At 42.3% G+C, this 21368-nt stretch overlaps 1 protein-coding gene across 19 annotated transcripts in view; it reads right to left on the bottom strand.

The window, feature by feature from the left end:
* The window catches only part of PMS2 (PMS1 homolog 2, mismatch repair system component), a 40271-nt gene that overhangs the window by 17750 nt on the left and 1153 nt on the right, over positions 1–21368 (bottom strand). For 5 of the 19 annotated variants that reach the window (XM_055292314.2, XM_055292312.2, XM_055292318.2 and 2 more), the window contains exons 2-10: positions 19169–19308; positions 17248–17334; positions 16966–17068; positions 15426–15609; positions 12093–12260; positions 10837–10934; positions 9029–9128; positions 5155–5239; positions 2990–3145 (exon numbers count right to left, since the gene is read on the bottom strand). In XM_055292314.2, the coding sequence (XP_055148289.1) occupies positions 2990–3145; positions 5155–5239; positions 9029–9128; positions 10837–10934; positions 12093–12260; positions 15426–15609; positions 16966–17068; positions 17248–17334; positions 19169–19308 (1121 nt within the window). Of the gene's footprint in view, positions 1–2989; positions 3146–5154; positions 5240–9028; positions 9129–10836; positions 10935–12092; positions 12261–15425; positions 15610–16965; positions 17093–17247; positions 17335–19168; positions 19309–20609; positions 20617–21368 lie in introns of those variants that run through there. The other 14 variants (XM_055292319.2, XM_055292317.2, XM_055292316.2 and 11 more) reach the window with 13 other exon arrangements.

The following is a 21368-nucleotide window of genomic DNA, read 5'->3' as shown; positions in this document are numbered from 1 at the left end:
ACAAAAACATGTATTGTATGAAATCAAGGTTTAAGGGATCTAGGGCTGTGCAGGACGTGCCTTGTTAACAAAATGTTTACAAGCAGTATACTTGGTAAAAGTCATCGCCATTCTCTAGTCTCAATAAACCAGGGGCACAATGCACCGTGGAAAGCCGCAGGGCCTCTGCCCTTGAAAGCGGGGTATTGTCCAAGGTTTCTCCCCATGTGATAGTCTGAAATATGGCCTCGTGGGATGAGAAAGACCTGACCATCCCCCAGCCTGACACCCATAAAGGGTCTGTGCTGAGGTGGATTAGTAAAAGAGGAAAGCCTCTTGCAGCTGAGATAGAGGAAGGCCACTGGGAACTGCATGTCACAGTATAAAACCCGATTGTATATTTGTTCAATTCCGAGATAGGAGAAAAACTACCCTATGGTGGGAGGTGAGACATGTTTGCAGCAATGCTGTCTTGTTATTCTTGTTATTCTTTACTTCACTGAGATGTTTGGGTGGAGAGAAACATAAATCTGGCTTATGTGCACATCCAGGCATAGTACCTTCCCTTGAACTTAATAATGACATAGATTCTTTTGTTCACATATTTTTTGCTGACCTTCTCCTTATAATCACCCTGCTCTCCTACTACATTCCTTTTTGCTGAAATAATGAAAATAATAGTAAAAACTGAGGGAACTCAGAGACCGGTGCTGGTGCAGGTCCTTGGTGTGGTGAGTGCCGGTCTCCTGGGCCCACTGTTGTTTCTCTGTACTTTGTGTCTTATTTCTTTTCGCAGTCTCTCGTTCCACCCGACTAGAAATACCCACAGGTGTGGAGGGGCAGGCCACCCCTTCAGAAGAGGGTCAGAGACTATGCTGAAATGGTGAGAGGATATGCTTATGTGAACAGATACTTCGCAAAAGAGGAGATCCACATGCTAATTATACAGATGAACATGGTTCAATGTTCAAAATAAAACTATAATATGGGCCAGGTGTGGTGGCTCACGCCTGTTATCCCAGCACTTTGGGAGGCAAAGGCAGGTGGATCACATGAGGCTAGGAGTTCGAGACCAGTCTGGACAATATGGCAAAACCCCGTTTCTACTAAAAATACAAAAATTAGCCAGGTGTGGTGGGGCACATCTGTAATCCCAGCTACTTGGGAAGCTGAGGCACGAGAATCCCTTTAGCCCGGGAGGCAGAGGTTGCAGTGAGCCAAGATGCCACCACTGCTCTCCAGCCTGGGTGACAGAATGAGACTCTGTCTCAAAAAAAAAAACCAACACAATGTGATATGGCCATATACTCACCAGAATGGGCAAAATTAAAAAAACAACAAATGCTCACAAAGATCAGGATCAAGTGGGATGCTTGAATACCTCTGGTAGGAATGAACCTGGTACAGCTGCTTTGAAAAGTTCTCTGGGAATACCTCCTAAATCTGAATGTATGCACATCTGCAACCCAGCATAGCTACTCCTATCAGAAGTGCCTATCGGCTGGGCACAGTGGCTCACGCCTGTAATTCTAGCCCTTTGAGGTCAGGAGTTCAAGACCAGCCTGACCAACATGGTGAAACCTCATCTCTACTAAAAATACAAAAAAAATTAGCAGGGCATAGTGGAATGCAATTATAATTCCAGCTACTAGGGAGAAGGAGAATGAGGCAGGAGAATCACTTGAACCTGGAAGGCGGGGGTTGCAGTGAGCCAAGATCACTCCACTGCACTCCAGCCTGGGCAACAGAGTAAGACTCCCTCTCAAAAAAAAAAAAAAAAATAAGAAGTGCCTATATCTATGCTCGTCAAAAGACGTGGATAAGAATGTTCATGACAGCATTCTTCATTACAGCCCCAAACTGGAAACAATTCAAATATTCACAAATTATGATATCTGACTATAATGGAACACTATATAGCGACCGAATAAACGAATTTTGCCACATGACTTGGGTGAATCTCACAGACAAAATAATGAGAGAAAGAAACAAATCACAGAAAAGGACAGACTGAATAACTTCAAATTAAAAACAGATTAAACTATACTGTTTTGGGTTTTGTTTGTTTGTCTGTTTTTTTGAGACGGAGTCTCCCTCTGTCGCCCAGGCTGGAGTGCAGTGGCGCAATCTTGGCTCACTGCAAGCCCCGCCTCCTGAGTTCATGCCATTCTCCTGCCTCAGCCTCCTGAGTAGCTGGGACTACAGGCGCCTGCCACCACACCCGGCTAATTTTTTGTATTTTTAGTAGAGATGGAGTTTCACCATGTTAGCCAGGATGGTCTTGATCTCCTGACCTCGTGATCTGCCCACCTCAACCTCCCAAAGTACTGGGATTACAGGCATGAGCCAACACGCCTGGCCTAAATTCTACTGTTAGAAGTCAGGAAATCCCAGCGTTTTCAGAGGCCAAGGCTAGAGGATCGCTTGAGCTCAAGAGTTTGAGACCAGCCTGGGCAACATGGAGAAACCTCATCTCTAATGACAATACAAACATTAGCCAGGTGTGGTGGCGGGCGCCTGTAATCCCAGCTACTCCAGAGGCTGAGGCAGGAGAATCTCTTGAACACGGGAGGCTTCAAGGTTGCAGTGAGCCGAGATCACGTCATTGCACTCCAGCCTGGGCGACAAGAGCGAAACTCCATCTCAAAAAAACAGACATGACAACGGAGTTAAAAATGCAGTCACTGCAGACTTCTTCGAATCATATATCTTATATTACATCATCCGTTTACAATTTACAAAAAACTAGAGGTACTTGGAGGCAGCTACTTGGGAGGCTGAGGCAGGAAGATGGCTTGAGCCCAGGAGTTTGATGCTGCAGTGAGCTACAATGGCGCCACTGCAGTCCAGCCTGGGTGACAGAGCAAGACCCTGTCTCAAAAAAAAATTAAAAATGATAAAATAATATAAGAGACTTTGTTTCATGTCAAAAAAAAGTTTACTTGGAAAAAATAAGGAAACACATTAGCTAAAAGTTTTAGAAGCTGTTTGTACACAGTATCTTCCTTACCTTCAATATCCAGCAGTGGCTGCTGACTGACATTTAGCTTGTTGACATCACTATCAAACATTCCTATCAAAGAGGTCTTTAAAACTGCCAACAAAAGCTTTTCCTCTTGTAGCAAAATTTGCCTTTTATCTGGAGTAACATTGATATCAACACATTCTAAGAAAAGAAAGAAAACATATTTACTATGTTTAAATTCACTTTTATTTTATTTATTAATTATTATTTTCAGACAGGGTCTCACTCTGTCACCTAGGCTGGAGTGCAGTGGCACGATCTCAGCTCACTGCAACCTCCGCCTCCTGAGTTCAAGTGATGCTCCCTGCCTCAGCCTCTGAAGTAGCTAGGATTACAGGCACACGCCACCACACCGGCTAATTTTTGTATTTTTAGTAGAGATGGGGTTTCACCATGTTGGCCAGGCTGGTCTCAAACTCCCGACCTCAAGTGATCCACCCGCCTTGTCCTCCCAAAGTTCTGAGATTACAGGCGTGAGCCACCGTGCCCAGCCAAATTCACTTTTAACAATAGAAATTTCCCCATCTATTATTTCATCCACTTGTATTTATCACAAGTGCTATTAAAAACATTACAATGTCCAGGTTAATATTCATAAGTTATGAAATGAGCTTTTTCAAATAAATGAGCAAAAGACAATTTTTGAATAGACAAAATATGGAAGGGCTTGATTAGGTAAATTGTTAAAGGAAAAGCAAATAAACACATGAAAATAATTTTAAATATGCAAACAAAAATAAGATATTTTAATCCCCTACTGAATTTAGCTTAACAATTATAATACCTAGTACATTATAGGTACGTGTGTAAATTGGTACATCTAGAACGCACTATAGAAAAAGCCTTAAAATGATCATATTCACTGACCCAGTAATTCCACTCCTGGCAATTTATCTTAAGAATAATTAAAGATGTAGGCTGAGCGCAGTGACTCACACCCTGTAATCCCAGCACTTTGAGAGGCTGAGGTGAACAGATAAGTTAAGGTCAGGAGTTCAAGACCAGCCTGGCCAACATGGTGAAACCCTGTCTCTACTAAAAATACAAAAAATCAGTCAGGCATGGTGGCAGGTGCCTGTAATCCCAGCTACTCAGGAGGCTGAGGTGGGAGAATCGCTTGAACTCAGGAAGCGGAGGTTGCAGTGAGCTGAGATTACACCACTGCACTCCAGCCTGGGAGACACAGCAAGACTCTGTCTCAAAAAAATATAATAATAAAGATGCAGATAATGATTTAATTATAAGGAAAGTATTTATAATTTCCAAAAACTAAAAACAACTTAAATTTTGAAAAATTTAAAAATTAAAATACCAAACTATAACCATGCATTGGAATATAATTCACCTATTAAAATCACATTTCTGATCAATTTGTAATAACACGGAAAAGAAAACATTCACATCTAAGGATAAAGAGCAGTATACAAAATTATTTTCTCATCCCAAAGAATATGGGAGTAGGGGAGAGAGAGAGAAAGACAGAGAGGAGAGGAGATATTTTTTAAGGTATGTACATATGTATTTCTAAGTATCTAGAAAAAATACTCGATGACAATAAACCAAAATGCTAACAATCAGAAAAAAAAATCTATATGAAATGAATTATTTATGAAATTAAGAAGAACATTTAATCTACTTTCTCCCTAGGTTGACATAAAAAAAATTACATTTTCCTAACAATACAATTAACATAGTCTCAAGTAGAAAGTGGGAACTCTGTTTAAAAAAAACAAAATTATGGGGCCGGGCACGGTGGCTCATGCCTGTAATCCCAGCACTTTGGGAGGCCAAGACAGGCAGATCACGAGGTCAGGAGATCAAGACCATCCTGGCTAACATGGTGAAACCTGTCTCTACTAAAAATACAAAAAATTAGCCAGGTGTGGTGACACGCACCTGTAGTCCCAGCTACTTGGGAGGCTGAGTCAGGAGAATCGCTTGAACCCGGGAGGCAGAGGTTGCAGTGAGCTGAGATTGCGCCACCACACTCTAGCCTGGGCGACAGAGCAAGACCCCATTTCAAAAAAAAAAAAAAAAACTTACATGACCATAAATCGTTATCTCATTCCAGTCACAGCAGAGCTGTAGAATTTCATTTTATTCTTTGAGGCATTAGTCACTAGTTGTACTGAAATGCCAATGGAACTTACCTGAATCAACAGAAATGTTAAGAACAACAAACGGATACTGATGTCGATTATACATGTGGTAGACCTCATTCACAAGTCTAGAGACCTGCACAAAATACAAGGAGAAGAAAAGAATAAATAACAAATGTTTCCGGCCCCCCACATTCTAACAACATACTATTCTAACCGACCACCATGTTCTTAGGAGGTGGATACTTTTTTGGTTTTTTTGAGTCAAGGTCTCACCTTGTCACAGGCTGGAGTGCAGTGGAGCAATCATGGCTCACTGCAGCCTCAACCTCCCAGGCTCAAGTGATCCTCCTGCCTCAGCCTGCCATGTCGCTTAGAATACAGGCAGGATTTTTTTTTTCTTTTTTTTTTTTTCAGACAGAGTCTCGCTCTTGTTACCCAGACTGGAGTGTAATGGCACCATCTTGGCTCACTGCAACCTCCGCCTCCGGGGCTCAAGTGATTATCCTGCCTCAGTCTCCAGAGTAGCTGGGATTACAGGCACACGCCACCACGACCAGATAATTTTTTTTTTTTTTTTTTTTTTTTGAGACGGAGTCTTGCTCTGTCACCCAGGCTGGAGTGCAGTGGCGCGATCTCGGCTGACTGCAAGCTCCGCCTCCCGGGTTCACGCCATTCTCCTGCCTCAGCCTCTCCGAGTAGCTGGGACTACAGGCGCCCGCCACCACGCCCGGCTAATTTTTTGTATTTTTTAGTAGAGACGGGGTTTCACCGTGGTCTCGATCTCCTGACCTTGTGATCCGCCCGCCTCGGCCTCCCAAAGTGCTGGGATTACAAGCGTGAGCCACCGCGCCCGGCCTACGACCAGATAATTTTTGTATTTTTAGTAGAGAAGGGGTTTCACCATGTTCGCCAGGCTGGTCTTGAACTCCTGACCTCAGTTGATCCGCCCACCTCGGGCTCCCAAAGTGCTAGGATTATAGGCGTGAGCCACTACACCTGGCCTAAGGATACATTTTTTAACAGCTTTACTGAGATATGACTAACATGGAATAAACTACATATATTTAAAGTGTGCAATTTCATAAGTTTTGACATATACACAAACTCCTGTGAAACTATCCCCACAATCAAGATAATGAATATACCCGTCACCAAACGTTTCCTCACGACTCTCAAAATGTTATTTCTCTAATCACAGATTCCTAAAACTGAATCTTTTTCCAACCTAAAGTTGCTCTCTGAGAAATTCTAGTCAAATGCAGGCACAGCTTAAATGTTCATAAAACACATTCAATGTACATATTTGACATTAAAATGTAATTAGAAATAAACCAAAATATCACATTAATTATTAAGTTATAATTAATAATTTTTAACACTGTAGGTTAAAAAATGTAGAAGTTCAACCACATCTGGAAGATTACAAGCAAACTCTAAGGCATCATTGAAAAACAGGGGCCAGGAGTGGTGGCTCACGCCTGTAATCCCAGCACTTTGGGAGGTCGAGGCAGGTGGATTGCCTGTGCTCAGGAGTTCTCAACCAGCCCGGGCAACACAGTGAAACCCCATCTCTACTTAAATATAAAAAATTAGCCGGGCATGGCAGCATGTGCCTGTAATCCCAGCTACTTGGGAGGCTGAGGCAGGAGAATTGCTTGAACCTGGGAGGCGGAGCTTGCAGTGAGCCAAGATCACATCACTGCACTCTAGCCTGGGCGACAGAGAGAGACTCTGTCTCAAAAAAAAAAAACAAAAACAGAAAGAAAGAAAAACAGAAAATATTACTGAGGTACAATGTTGTGTTGCTAAGATACAAACTCAAAAAACCAGTGTAATCATATCAAGATGATTGTTTTAAATCTGAGGCAGAAGTAATCTGAGCCCTTATTTTCCTACGAAAATAGAAAGAAGGAAGAGAAAATATAGAAATCTATAGAAAATATAGAAACCATGGGCCAGGCGTGGTGGCTCACGTCTGCAATCCCAGCACTTTGGGAGACAGAGGCGGGTAGATCACGAGGTCAGGACTTCGAGACCAGCCTGGCTAATGTGGTGAAACCCCGTCTCTACTAAAAATACAAAAATTAGTCGGGTGTGGTGATGCACGCCTGTAGTCCCAGCTACTAGGGAGGCTGAGGCAGGAGAATGGCGTGAACCTGGGAGTGCTTGTAGTGAGCAGAGATCGCACCACTGCACTCCAGCCTGGGTGACAGAGCGAGACTCCATCTCAAAAAAAAAAAAAGGAAAGAAAATATAGAAACCATGTAATCAGTCTATACTGAAAGGTGACACAAAATGTTACAAAATGTTTAGTTTCTTCAAATAGTTTTAGTTTTTACAATAATAAATATACTGGTAATATGTGTTTATATATTTATGTATCTATACATACAACATATATAATGTATATACACAGATACAAACACACTCACATATATGCAATTTAAAAAACTATACACAGAGGCCAGGCGCGGTGGTTCACGCCTGTAATCCCAGCACTTTGGGAGGCCAATGCAGGCAGATCAAGAGATCAAGAGTTCAAGACCATCCTGGCCACATGGTGAAATTCCGTCTCTACTAAAGGTACAAAAAATTAGCCAGGCATGGTGGCACGCACCTGTAATCCCAGCTACTTGGGAGGCTGAGGCAGGAGAATCGCTTGAACCCGGGAGGTGGAGGTTGCAGTGAGCCAAGATCGCACCATTGCACTCCAGCCTGGGCGACAGGGCGCGACTCTGTCTCAAAAAAAAAAACCCAAAAAAACAAACAAAACAAAAAACTGTACACAGATAGATGCGCTCCTTGACTTATGATAGGGTTATGTCCTGATAAACTCATAAGTTGAAAATATCGTATGTGCTGGGCGCAGTGGCTCACACCTGTAATCCCAGCACTTTGGGAGGCCAAGCTGGGCGGATCACGAGGTCAGGAGATCGAAACCATCCTGGCGAACACCGTGAAACCCCGTCTCTACTAAAAATACAAAAAAAATTGGCTGGGCGTGGTGGTGGGTGCCTGTAGTCCCAGCTACTCGGGAGGCTGAGGCAGGAGAATGGCGTGAACCTGGGAGGCAGAGCTTGCAGTGAGCTGAGACTGCGCCACTGCACTCCAGCCTGGGTGACGAACAAGACTCTGTCTCATTTTGTATGTCAAAAATGCCTGTGTGATAACCTAACCTACTGAATGTCCTATCTCAGCCTTGGCTCAGAATACTTACATTAGTCTATAGGCAAAATAACCTATTTTATAATAAAATGTTGAATATCTTCTGTAATGTATGGAATAGTATACTGAAAAACAATGGTTCGATAGGTACTTGAAGTATGGTATCTACTGCAAAAATAACTTCCGCAACAAGGTAAAGTAGTAGAAAAAAAAAAAAAAAAAAAAAAAAAATATATATATATATATATAGATTTTCAGACACAGTCTTGCTCTGTCATCCAGGCTGGAGTGCAGTGGTATAATCTCAGCTTACTGCAAACTCCATCTCCCAGGTTCAAGCCATCCTCCTGCCTCAGCCTCCCATGTAGCTGGGATTACAGGCATGGACCACCACGCCTGGCTGTTTTTTGTATTTTAGTAGAGACGGGGTTTTGTCATGTTGGCCAGGCTGGTCTCGAACTGTTGCCCAGGCCGGTCTTGAACTCCTGGCCTTGAGCAATCCACCCGCCTTGGCCTCTCAAAGTGCTGGAATTACAGGTATGAGCCACTGCGCCCGGCCAGAAAAATCTTCAGTTGAAACATCTTAAGTTGGGGGCCATCTGCAGTAAACTTCTGTAAATGCCCAAAATAAGATAATGTTAAAGCCATGTTTCTTAAAGTCCCGAGTTCCATGCAAACTGCCTATTATCAGAAAAAAAGTTATCAATTAAAAGTCAAAGGCATAAAGAACAAACCAATACAAAAAAATTTTAAATACCTTTGCTGGGTCACAAGGCCGCCGGTTGATAAAGAAAAACTGTCTGTCTGTTGAACTCCTTCCAACTCCATGCATGCATTGTGAAATGAAACCTGAGATGCTATTCAACATTAATATGGTAAGGGCAGGATTTCAGAGTGAAAGGGATTAGAAATACGATCACATGGCACATTCTTAAAGTGAAATGAAAACAAAACACCAGGTGACATGCTGATAAGTATCACTATTGCAGTTCATGGGTATCTGTGCTCCAAATCTTGATGAGTCATCAAAGAACCAGACCTTCTGGAATGCTCTAAAGCTCCTACAGTCAACCAATGCACCACAGGTGATGCAGTGGGTCCAAAACTGATGTGTTGCAACTCTCCTTATCCTTCCTGATAAATCCTCGGCCTCCGTAAGAGGAGTGGGTCTCGCTTCAAATGCATTCTCAGAACCTCCGCGCTGCCGCCCCTGGTTTGTCAGTGAAGTCTAACCACTTGTGCTCAGGATTTTGCCCACATTCCCTCCCCTTTCAAAATCTCCCAGGTAGGAAACTTATATCTCATGTCTTGGTAAAGCGCTTGCTTCACATGAGACCCACCCCAGGGATACCGGCATTTCCAGAAGAACACCACCTTCACATAAAGACATAAAGCTCCATGTTTACAATTTCAGGCATAAGCCAAAAGCAAGTGGAGGAAGAATAAGAAATATAGATCTAAAAGCAACAAACAAACAAACAAAAAGAAATATAGATCTCAGGCTGGGTGCGGTGGCTCATGCCTATAATCCCAGAGCCTGGGGAGGCCAGGGTGGGCGGATCGCCTGAGGTCAGGAGTTCAAGACCAGCCTGGGCAACATGGCGAGACCCCGTCTCCACTAAAAATACAAAAAATCAGCCGGGCATGGTGGTGAACACCTGTGGTCCCAGCTTCTCGGGAGGCTGAGGCAGGAGAATGGCAGGAACCCGGGAGGCAGAGGTTGCAGTGAGCTGAGATCATAGCACTGCACTCCAGCCTGGGCAACAGAGCAAGACTCCATCTCAAAAGTAAAAAAAAAATATATATATATATATATATATATACAGATATAGATATATAGATATAGATAGATAGATAGATAGATATCTTTACAGGACCAATCCTATTTATGGAAGTGTCTATTTTCTTATACTAAAACTAATGACACTGAACTGCCTTCATCAGATGCCAGGAAAGTCAAAATCATTTAAAATGATAAAATAATTTAAAAGGTAGTCTAACTAAACAGAGCCTTAAAGAAGACTAAATCAACAGAAAACCACCTCAAATGTACCAGTTACTCAGAACATGGTTTGAATTAAGTAACTGAGTCCTTTGTATAAATCATCTTTCTTAGCAACAGCACTGCTCACAGTATTAGAAAGGACATAAAAAACTATTATCCCTAGCCAGGCGTGGTGGCTCATGCCTGTAATCCCAGCACTTTGGGACACCAAGGTGGGCAGATCATCTGAGGTCAGGAGTTCGAGACCAGCCTGGCTAACACGGTGAAACCCCATCTCTACTAAAAATACAAAATTAGCCAAGTGTGGTGGCACGTGCCTGTAATCCCAGCTACTCAGGAGGCTGAGGCAGGAGAATTGCTTGAACTCAGGAGGTAGAGGTTGCGGTGAGCCAAGATAGCACCATTGCACTCCAGCCTGGGCAACAAAGCAAGACTCTGTCTCAAGAAAAAAAAAAAAAAAAAGACATGAAACTATTAGCCTTAAAATCACTATCTTTAAAAAAAAAAAACTCTCAGGATAAAATGTTCAATTGTAGTTCTCTTGCCAGCAATCTACTTACTAAAAAAGATTATGCAGGGCATCTGAACAGCTCAAACCGTACTCTTCACACACGGAGTCACTAGGGGGCAGCTGAACAAAAGGAATGAGGCTTTGCAACTGAAAAAAAATATATATATTCACAGTTACTACAGTTACTTCCTAATAAAGACAGTGGACTTTATCTGTTTTCTTTCTTAGTCAAGCTATTCACATTACAAGCACAAAAAAATTAAAAGAATCTTTTGTTTTGCTTTGTTTTGTTTTGTTTTGTTTTTTGAGACAGGGTCTCCCTCTATTGCCCAGGCTGGAGTGCAATGGCTCAATCGTACCTCATTGCAGTGTCAAACTTGTGGGTTCAAGCAATCCTCCTGCCTCAGCCTGCCAAGAGAGTAGCTGGAACTAAAGGTGCACACCAGCACACCTGGCTAATTTTTTTATTTTTTTGTAGAGATGGGATCTTGCCGTGTTATCCAAGATGGTCTTAAATTCCTAGGCTCAAGCGATTCTCCCACCTCAAAATTGTTGGCCGGGTGGTTCAAACACATAATCCCAACAGTTTCCTCTCCCAGAGTGCTGGGATTACATGTGTGAGCCGTGGGGACAACAATTTTGATTTTATGATATGAGAAAGATGAAACAAGTGCCTACTTATTCAGAATCCACACATTGCCCACAATAATTTATATTCTTTTCAGAGAGAGAGTGAAAAGACGCAGTATATGAGTGTCTCTGGAAGAATAAAATGAAACACATTCAGCTCTCAAACATCAATTTTTGTGATAGGTACTTTTTTTTTTTTTTCTGGGATGGCATCTTGCTCTCTCGCCCAGGCTGCAGTGCAGTGGTGCAATCTCAGCTCATTGCAACCTCCATCTCCCGGGTTCCAGCGATTCTCCTGCCTCAGCCTCCCGAGTAGCTGGGATTACGGATGCCTGCCACCATGACCAGATAATTTTTGTATTTTTAGTAGAGACAGGGTTTCACCGTATTGGTCAGGTTGGTCTCAAACTCCTGACCTCGTGATCCGCCCACCTCAGCCTCCCAAAGTGCTGGGATTAAGGCAGGAGAACTGCTTGAACCTGGGAGGTGGAGGTAGCAGTGAGCCGAGACAGCACCACTGCATTCCAGCCTGGGCAACAGGGCCAGACTCTGTCTCAAAAAAAAAAAAAAAAATCAATTCTTAGATTTTATTATCCATTCTACTGGAAGGGACAATGGAGACCCGCTATAATCACTAGAGCAATAAGAGGCGTTGAAGTAACCGGCCATCACTACCTGCTTCTGCCCAAACACAGAGCCGATATTTTCCTTTATGCTGGGGCTTCCACCTGTGCATACCACAGGCTGTCGTTTTCCTTGTCCAAGCTGATTGGTGCAACTTACACGGATGCCTGCTGAAATGATACAGTATGCATTTAAGACCTGGACCATTTTGGCATACTCCTGTTTAAAAAACACAAACACAATATTCTACATTACTTTAATATTACAGGAATTACACAGCTCAAGTTATAACATCCAATGCAAGGTTCTCACATCATCGCACAAATCAAGGGAAGCACTGTTGACAGAATGATCTGTAAAGAGATATCTTCCTATATTCTACAGAAAGGAACGCAGAGCTTTTGGCTCTTGGTCACAGTCCTCTCACTTCCCAATGTGCCATGCGTCCTGGTAAAACAACTAAAAAGTACAGCCTGTAATCCCAGCTACTCAGGAGGCTGAGGGCAGGAGGATCACTTGAGACCAGGAGTTCAAGACCAGCCCGGACAACACAGCAAGACCCTGTCTCTACAAAAAATTAAAAAAAAAAAATTAGCCGGGCATTGTGGCATGGGCCTGTAGTCACAGCTACTCAGGAAGCTGAGGTGGGAGGATGGCTTGAGCCCAGGAATTCGAGGCTGCAGTGAGCCATGATTGCACCACTGCACTCCAGCCTGGGTGACAGAGTAAGGCCCTATCTCTAAAAATGAAAATTAAAAAACTGAAACGTACATTGTGTTTGATTTTATAATCTCTCCTTTTGAAAGGTATCTTCGTATAATAGAAACACTGGCACAAGCATTTTGGTTTGCAAAGAGATATACAAACATGTTCACTGAAACAATCTCTATGAACAAACAGAAACAACCTAAGCAAGCATCATCAAGGAGTTAATTAATTATGGTATAGCCATATCGCAGCAGAATGACAAAGAATAAGGCAGTGTGCACTGACTAAAAAGGACAATCACAATATGCTAAGTAAAAAGTCAGTTATAGGGCCAGGCATGATGGTTCATGCCTGCAATCCCAGCACTTTGGGAGGCTGAGGCGGGAGGATTGCTCGAGCCCATGAGTTCGAGATCTGCCTGGGCAACACAGAAGGACCCATCTCTTACAAAAAATACAAAAATTAGCCAGGCATGGTGGCACGGTCCTGGAGTCCCAGCTACTTGGGAGGCTGAAGTGGGAAGATCCACTGAGCCTGGGACATCAAGGCTGCAGTAAGCTGAGATTGTGCCACTACATTCCAGCCTGGCTGAGAGAGCAAGACCCTGTCTCAATTAAAAAAAAAAAAAAACACTTTCAACCACATACAATTCTGTATTACTTGCATGTTGTATATTCTGTATTACTTGCTTTCATTATATTAATTTATGAATTTATCTTGAAAATTATTCCAACAATTATAAACACATGAAATTAAAAGGAGTCTGAAAAGATATACAAACTGTAAATAACAGCTATCTCTGACTAATAGAAGCTCTACATTCCTATATTTTGCTAAGGCACTAATTTTTTTACCATAAGATACAAAAAAAAGAGTAAGTTTTCTCACTTTAAAAAATTTAAATTTTTGAAAAAATGTAATAAAGTTAAAATTAGCAGCCGAGTGCGGTGGCTCACGCCTGTAATCCCAGCACTTTGGGAGGCTGAGGCAGGTGGATCACTTGAGGTCAGGGGTGCAAGACCAGCCTGGCCAACATGGTGAAACTCCATTTCTACTAAAAATACAAAAATTAGCTGGGCGTGGTGGTGCACACCTATAATCCCAGCTACTCGAGAGGCTGAGGCAGGAGAATCACTTGAACCCAGGAGGCGGAGGTTGCAGTGAGCCGAGATCGCACCACTGCACTCCAGCCTGGGCGATAGAGTGAGAAGACTCCATCTAAAAAAAAAAAAAAGTTAAAATTAGCACCAAATGCTTTACAAGCAAAAAAAATTTTTAGCTGCATATGTTGAAGTAACTTTTTAGATTATGAAAAACACACATACAAAATGGAAAGGCACAAATAAGACAGCAAAAACTGCATGAGATCTCACACCCAAGGATAACCACCGAGAACATGAAAGTGCTGACTCCTCCAGCCTTTATACTATACGCATTTAGGCCTGTTGTTTTGTTTTCATAAAACTGTAATCATATAAAATAGACAGTTCTATAATCTGCTTTTTAAACACAACAATTATATAACATTTAGCTGTTTTCATTTGCATTCAAATTCATAAGGGTTCTAATAACTCATTTCTCAGAAAACCAAGAGAAATATTCTTTTTTTTTTTTTGAGATGGAGTCTGGCTCTGTGCCCAGGCTGGAGTGCAATAGCTCGATCGCAGCTCACTGCAACCTCCACCTCCCAGGTTCCAGCGATTCTCCTGCCTCAGCCTCCCGAGGAGCTGGGACCACAGGCACGCGCCACCATGCCCAGCTAATTTTTGTATTTTTAGTAGAGATGGGGTTTCATCATTTTGCCCAGGATGGCTTCGATCTCTTGACCTCGTGATCCGTCTGCCTCAGCCTCCCAAAGTGCTGGGATTACAGGTGTGAGCCACCGTGCCTGGCCGAGAAATATTCTCATTAAAATATAAGTAAATAAGGCCAGGCATGGCGGCTCACGCCTGTAATCCCAGCACTTTGAGAGGCCGAGGTGGGCAGATCACCTGAGGTCAGGAATTCGAAACCAGCCTGGCCAGCCTGGACAACATGGTGAAACCCCATCTCTACTAAAAATAGAAAAATTAGCCAGGCGTGGTGGCCCACGCCTGTAATCCCAGCTACTCAGAAGGCTGAGGTGGGAGAATCGCTTGAACTCAGGAGGTGGAGGTTGCAGTGAACCGAGATCGTGCCACCGCACTCCAGCCAGGGCGCCAAAGTGAAACTCCATCTCAAAAAAAGATAAAAATAAAAAATAAAAAATATGTATATATGTATATATATTTTTCCAGACAGGATCTTACTCTCTCTACCAGTCTTAAGTGCAGTGGTGCAATCACAGCTCGCCGCAGCCTGAAGTTCCTGGGCTCAAGTGATCCTCCCACTTCAGCCTCCCAAGTAGCTGGAACTATAGGTGCATGCCACCATGCCCAGTAAATTTTTTTTTTAAATTTTTCAGAGACAGGGTCTCACTCTGTTGCCCAGTCCTAATAAATACTATGTGATGAAAAGAAAAAAGTAAATCATCCTAAAGTTAAGTCTTTAATGTTAAATCTTTAATGAGAAATGCAAGTAAAGCATTTCTCAATAATTTATGGGAAGAGAATCAACTGAAGAATAAACATCTTTAGTAAATCTTTTGCTCATGTGCATTAACCAATACTCTTGAAAACCAGGATTAATTTACTGTACCTTCTTAATATTCCTTTGAAATTCCTTATGGCGCACAGGTAGTGTAGAAAATAACTGCTGCACACTGACTGTGGTCCCTCTGGGGCGGGGGTAGGGAGTTTTCTGGATAATTTTCCCATTGTGATCAAACACCAGTCGAGTCCCAACCTTCGCCGATGCGTGGCAGGTAGAAATGGTGACATCGCTGTGAGAGAATACCAGGCATGGTGTGTTCAGTGAGAGACCCATGATGTTGGGCACTGACTACTCTTTTCTTCGCTTGCTTTTCCCTCAAAACTTTCTTAAAAAGCTGATGATCCCTCTGAGATAATCAAGATCTAAACAGTTGAGGAGTCATCATAAAATCTAAGGTTGGCAACTAAAAGACAGTGAGACAGATAGTGCTAAACATGCTTTGTTTTGATAAAAGCTTTGATTTCGTTTTTCAGGTTGAACTGCAAAACCATAAATGATCTCAAGATTTATTTAGTCACAAATAGAGATTTGTTTTTTTTTTTTTTTTTTTTTTTTTTTTGAGACGGAGTCTTGCTCTGTCGCCCAGGCTGGAGCGCAGTGGCGCAATCTTGGCTCACTGCAAGCTCCGCCTCCCGGGTTCACGCCATTCTCCTGCCTCAGCCTCTCCGAGTAGCTGGGACTACAGGCGCCCACCACCACGCCCGGCTAATTTTTTGTATTTTTAGTAGAGACGGGGTTTCACCGTGGTCTCGATCTCCTGACCTCGTGATCCGCCCGCCTCGGCCTCCCAAAGTGCTGGGATTACAAGCGTGAGCCGCTGCGCCCGGCCGATTTGTTTTGTTATTACTCTTCGAACAAATTTTTTTTAAAGAATCTAACAGATATTATAATTAAAATGTATATGTAGGGCAGAGCGTGGTGGCTCATGCCTGTTATTCCAGCACTTTGGGAGGCCGAGGTGGGCAGATCACTTGAGGCCAGGAGTTCAAGACTAGCCTGGGCAACACGGCAAAACCCCATCTCTACTAAAAATACAAAAATTAGCACCAGGAGTGGTGGTGCATGCCTATAGTACCAGCTCCTCAGGAGGCTCAGGCACGAGAATCACTTGAACCTGGGAGGCAGAGATTGCAGTGAGCCGAGACTGTGCCACTGCACTCCAGCCCGGGTGACAGAGTGAGACTCTGTCTAAAAAAAAAAATATATATATATATATATGTAATTATTTATAAAAATTTAGTATCTGTGCTATAATTAAATAGTGCTTTGGTGAAACATTTCCCTAAAAATTGATCATGAAAACCAATGGTAACTATCATTTATTATCTATATGTTATGTTAAAATTGAGAATTACTGTTTTAATAAGAGTAACCATTTTTTTTAACAATACTATTTGCTTCATTTCATTCATTTATTGCTCACATTTCAGAAGTACTATAACTTAGATTGGCAGTGAGACAAAACAGAATTCAGAAGCTAGAAGTTGAGATGTTGAGATAGAAAATTGTAAATAATACGATTCCAATTAATTTTCAGAGACGTTTTTCTACGGGGTCAAGTGAATGGATAAAAATATTGTATCACCTCAGTGCACAAAGTGAGCTCAGAGCTTCCCCCCGAAAGCCAAAAGTTTCAACCTGAGTTAGGTCGGCAAACTCTTGAATCTTAGATGTGTGATGTTTCAGAGCTGAAAGAGAGTGTAAAGTAAGGACTAAGATATCTCAAGTGCTATAACAACAAAATATACATGATATCTAGTAACTGGCTTTAAAAAACTGTTTTTGCATTTCCCAAGACAGTGTTACTCAAAATTCTGAGACATGTGGCCCAATTATTTTATAATAGGATTAGAAAAAGTCAACTTACTTAAGCCTTCGAAGTTTTCTTCTTCTACCCCACATCCATTGTCTGAAACTTCAATAAGATCCACTCCATAGTCCTTAAGCTTTAGATCTAGAAAGTTTAAAATATTTACATATTTATTAAAAATGGACCCATGCTATATTTTTTATATTGACATTACTTATAACATATGCAAATGTAAGAGTCATAACTATACCTTTAGTTAAACATACTAGTGTCATTTTGTATATTTCATTGTTATAAAGTCCTTTCTGGCTATTTACTAGCCCAGACTAAATAGTTTAGCTTTTTCTTTCTTTCCTCTTTTTTTTTTTCCTAGGCTAGTGAAGTGAAGCAGTTGGAGTGGAGAAGGAACAAAAAAAATCTGTAACTGGTGGTGATCAATTAGCTGTAAACCGCGTTGCACTTTGACCAGCCTTTTCTTTTGAAAGAAATAATTTTAACATACCCAGTAAAGAGAACGGGGGGACTAGGCGTGGTGTTTCATGCCTCTAATTCCAGCACTTTGGGAGGCCAAAGCGAGCAGATCACCTGAGGTCAGGAGTTCGAGACCAGCCTGACCAACATGGAGACGCCCTGTCTCTACTAAAAATACAAAATTAGCCAGGCTTGGTGGCGCATGCCTGTAATCCCAGCTACTCAGGAAGCTGAGGCAGGAGAATCACTTGAACCCAGGAGGCGGAGGTTGTGGTGAGCCTAGATCGTGCCATTGCACTACAGCCTGGGCAACAAGAGCAAAACTCCATCTCAAAAAAAAAGAAAAAGAAAAAAAAGAGAGAGAACGGGTTCTGGAATCAGACTTCCTGGATCCTATTTTATTAGCTTTATAATCTCAAAAACAGGAAATTTCCTATCCCCTAATTTCCTCATCTGTAAAATGGAGATAATAAGTTCTTTCTCATAAAGTTATTCTGCAGACTAATAATTTTTATTTTATTTTATTATTCTTTTCTTTTGAGACGGAGTTTTGCTCGTCACCCAGGCTGGAGTGCAGTGGCGTGATCTTGGCTCACTGCAGCCTCCGCCTCCCAGGTTCAAGCAATTCTCCTCCCTCAGCCTCCTGAGGAGCTGAGATTACAGCCATGCACCACCACATCTGGTTAATTTTTGTATTTTTAGTAGAGACAGGGTTTCATCATGTTGGTTAGGCTGGTCTAGAACTCCTGACCTCAAATGATCAGCCCCCCTCAGCCTCCCAAAGTGCTGGGATTACAGATGTGAGACACTAATCCAGGCCTATTTTGTTTTATGTTTTTGAGATGGAGTCTTGCTCTGTCCCCAGGCTGGCATGCAGTGGCACGATCTCGGCGTACTGCAACCTCCGTCTCTCGGCTTCAAGCAATTCTCGTGCCTCAGCGTCCCAAGTAGCTGGGATTACAGGCTTCTGCCACCAGGTCCAGCTAATTTTTGTATTTTTAGTAGAGACAGAGTTTCACCACTTTGGACAGGCTGGTCTCGAACTCCTGACCTCAGGTATCCACCCGCCTTGGCCTCCCAAAGTGCTGGGATTACAGGTGTGAGCCACTATGCCCGGCCTACTTTATTTTTTAATAGAGACGAGGTCTCACCATGTTGGCCAGGTTAGTCTTGAACTCTTGGCCTCAAGCAATTCCCCCACCTTGGCCTCTCAAAGGGCTAGGATTATAGGCATGAGACACCACGCCCAGCTATTCTGCAAATTAAATATTTCTATGTAATTCTTAGCATAACACCTGCCTGGCACACCGTAAGAACACAATAAAAGCTGTTATTATTATTACTACCTAACTAAGTACTAGGCACATAATAGGTGCTAACTTTAACTTAAAAATAATAATTTATTACTACATCAACACTTGATAGTCTTATTTCAATAACAAATGTTTCTTGACTACAACAACATTCACTGATCATTTCTTGTGGCTTAAAACTCTCCCAAACTTACCAATATTAGTGGCACCAGCATCCAGACTGTTTTCTACTAACTCCTTCACTGCAGTGCTTAGACTCAGTACCACCTGCCCAGAGCAAATCTGATGGACTGACTTCCGATCAATAGGTTTGATGGCCTTAGCAGGTTCTGTACTAGAGAAATCAGTTACAAGAAACAAATCAAGTATTCAGCTATATATTTTCATCCTGATTTTAACTGTGGGAAATGACTCAACACTGTAAATAATTTATGGGTCTAATCTATTCATTTATTATATTAGCAAATACATTTATTATATCCAGAAATAGAAACACTGTTTTACAATCCTTAAACATGTACCCAAAATACTTCTGGATAGATACTTCAAATTCAACAGATCCTTACTATCTAATTATACTAAGATCCACATGGAGAAAACATACATTGTATTTCTCAAATTACCAAAATCTTTGGCAACAATGGTGTCTTCTTTATTGAAAAGTGAAAGCATGGCTGGCTGCGGTGGCTCATGCCTGTAATCCCAGCACTTTGGGAGGCAGAGGTGGGTGGTAACTTGAGGTCAGGAGTTCGAGACCAGCCTGGCCAACATGGTGAAACCCCGTCCCTACTAAAAATACAAAAAATTAGCCAGGCATGGTGGTGGGCAACTGTAATCCCAGCTACTCGGGAGGCTGAGGCAGGAGAATGGCTTAAACCCAGGAGGCAGAGGTTGCAGTGAGCTGAGATTGCGGCATTGCACTCCAGCCTGGGCAACGAGCAAAAAAAAAGTGAAAGCAACATAATTTCCCAACATAATTAGAAAAACCAACAGTATGCTGGGAAATACACAATGTTTAAGTCAAAATCATCTCAGAAATTGGGTACCAGTTATACAACTATTCCTTATACACAGTTGCCTTTGATACCCTACTCCAAATTGAAGCTGCCAGCTGCTGTCTTAGCAAAGACCCTCAAAGTTCTTGCTGTACTAGCTTTAAGAGTTTTATAAAGGTTTTATCTCCCCTTATTCCCTGCTCCAATCCATCCTCCACTCTATCACCAGAGCTATTTTTGAAATCACAAATCTGGTCAAATAATTTTTCTGCTTAAAAATTTACTAGTGCCCCACTTCTTACTATATGAAATCTTTTTAAAATCTAGTCATCACTGAAACCAAAACTACCTTCTTTTCAGAATCTCTCTAATCCTTTCCCTTCATCAAGTCCCCTACATTATTATTATTATTATTATTATTATTATTATTATTTGAGACAGAGTCTCACCCTGTCACCCAGGCTAGAGTGCAATGGCATGATCTCGGCTCACTACAACCTCCGTCTGCCAGGTTCAAGCGATTCTCCTGTCTCAGCCTCCCAAGTAGCTGGGATTACAGGCCCCCACCAGCATACTCAGCTCATTTTTGTGTTTTTAGAAGAGACAGGGTTTCACCATGTTGGCCAGGCTGGTCTCCAACTCCTGACCTCAGGTGATCCACCTGCCCCGGCCTCCCAAAGTGCTAGGATTACAGGTGTGAGCCACCGCAACCAGCCGTCCCCTATATTGTAGCACAGTGAACAATTGTTTCCTGAACATCACAAGCTCTTTTAGACACTACAGTGTATAAGCAGGTCTCTGTCTAAACTGCTCTCCTCTTCCTCCTCTGCCCAACCAATGTCTGCTCATTCAAAGAATGTATCCCGTGTGTTCATTACCTTAGCAATTTCCAGTAAACAGTTTAATTGATAACTTGTTAAGAGAAGGCAGGAAACCTCCATGAAAGAGAAATCACTGGGTATTTCCTACAGCATTTAACACATTGTAGGCCTTCAATAAACCGTTGTGAAATAAACAAACCTCTTTACTCTTCATTCTACCTTGCTAAGAATCTCACCTAAGTCTGTCTACCATGTGAAACTGCAGATGACCTCACAGAATATGTAAAGAAGTATCTCTAAAAATAAGTTTATTTGGCAACACACTATAGGCTACAGGTCCACTTCTGATTTTTTTTTTTTTTTGAGACGGAGTCTTGCTGTGTTGCCCGGGCCGGACTGCAGTGGCGTGATCTCAGCTCACTGCAACCTCCGCCTCCTGGGTTCCAGCGATTCTTCTGCCTCAGCCTCCAAAGTAGCTAGGATTACAGGCTCCCGCCACCATGCTCAGTTAATTTTTGTATTTTTAGTAGAAATGGGATCTCACCATGTTGGCCAGGCTGGTCATGAACTCTTGACTT

The sequence above is a fragment of the Symphalangus syndactylus genome, chromosome 9, assembly GCF_028878055.3.
Source record: "Symphalangus syndactylus isolate Jambi chromosome 9, NHGRI_mSymSyn1-v2.1_pri, whole genome shotgun sequence".
In the NCBI taxonomy this organism is placed as follows: Eukaryota; Metazoa; Chordata; class Mammalia; order Primates; family Hylobatidae; genus Symphalangus; species Symphalangus syndactylus.
The sequence above is the reverse complement of the archived record's forward strand: the minus strand, read 5'-3'. Positions and strand labels throughout refer to the sequence as shown.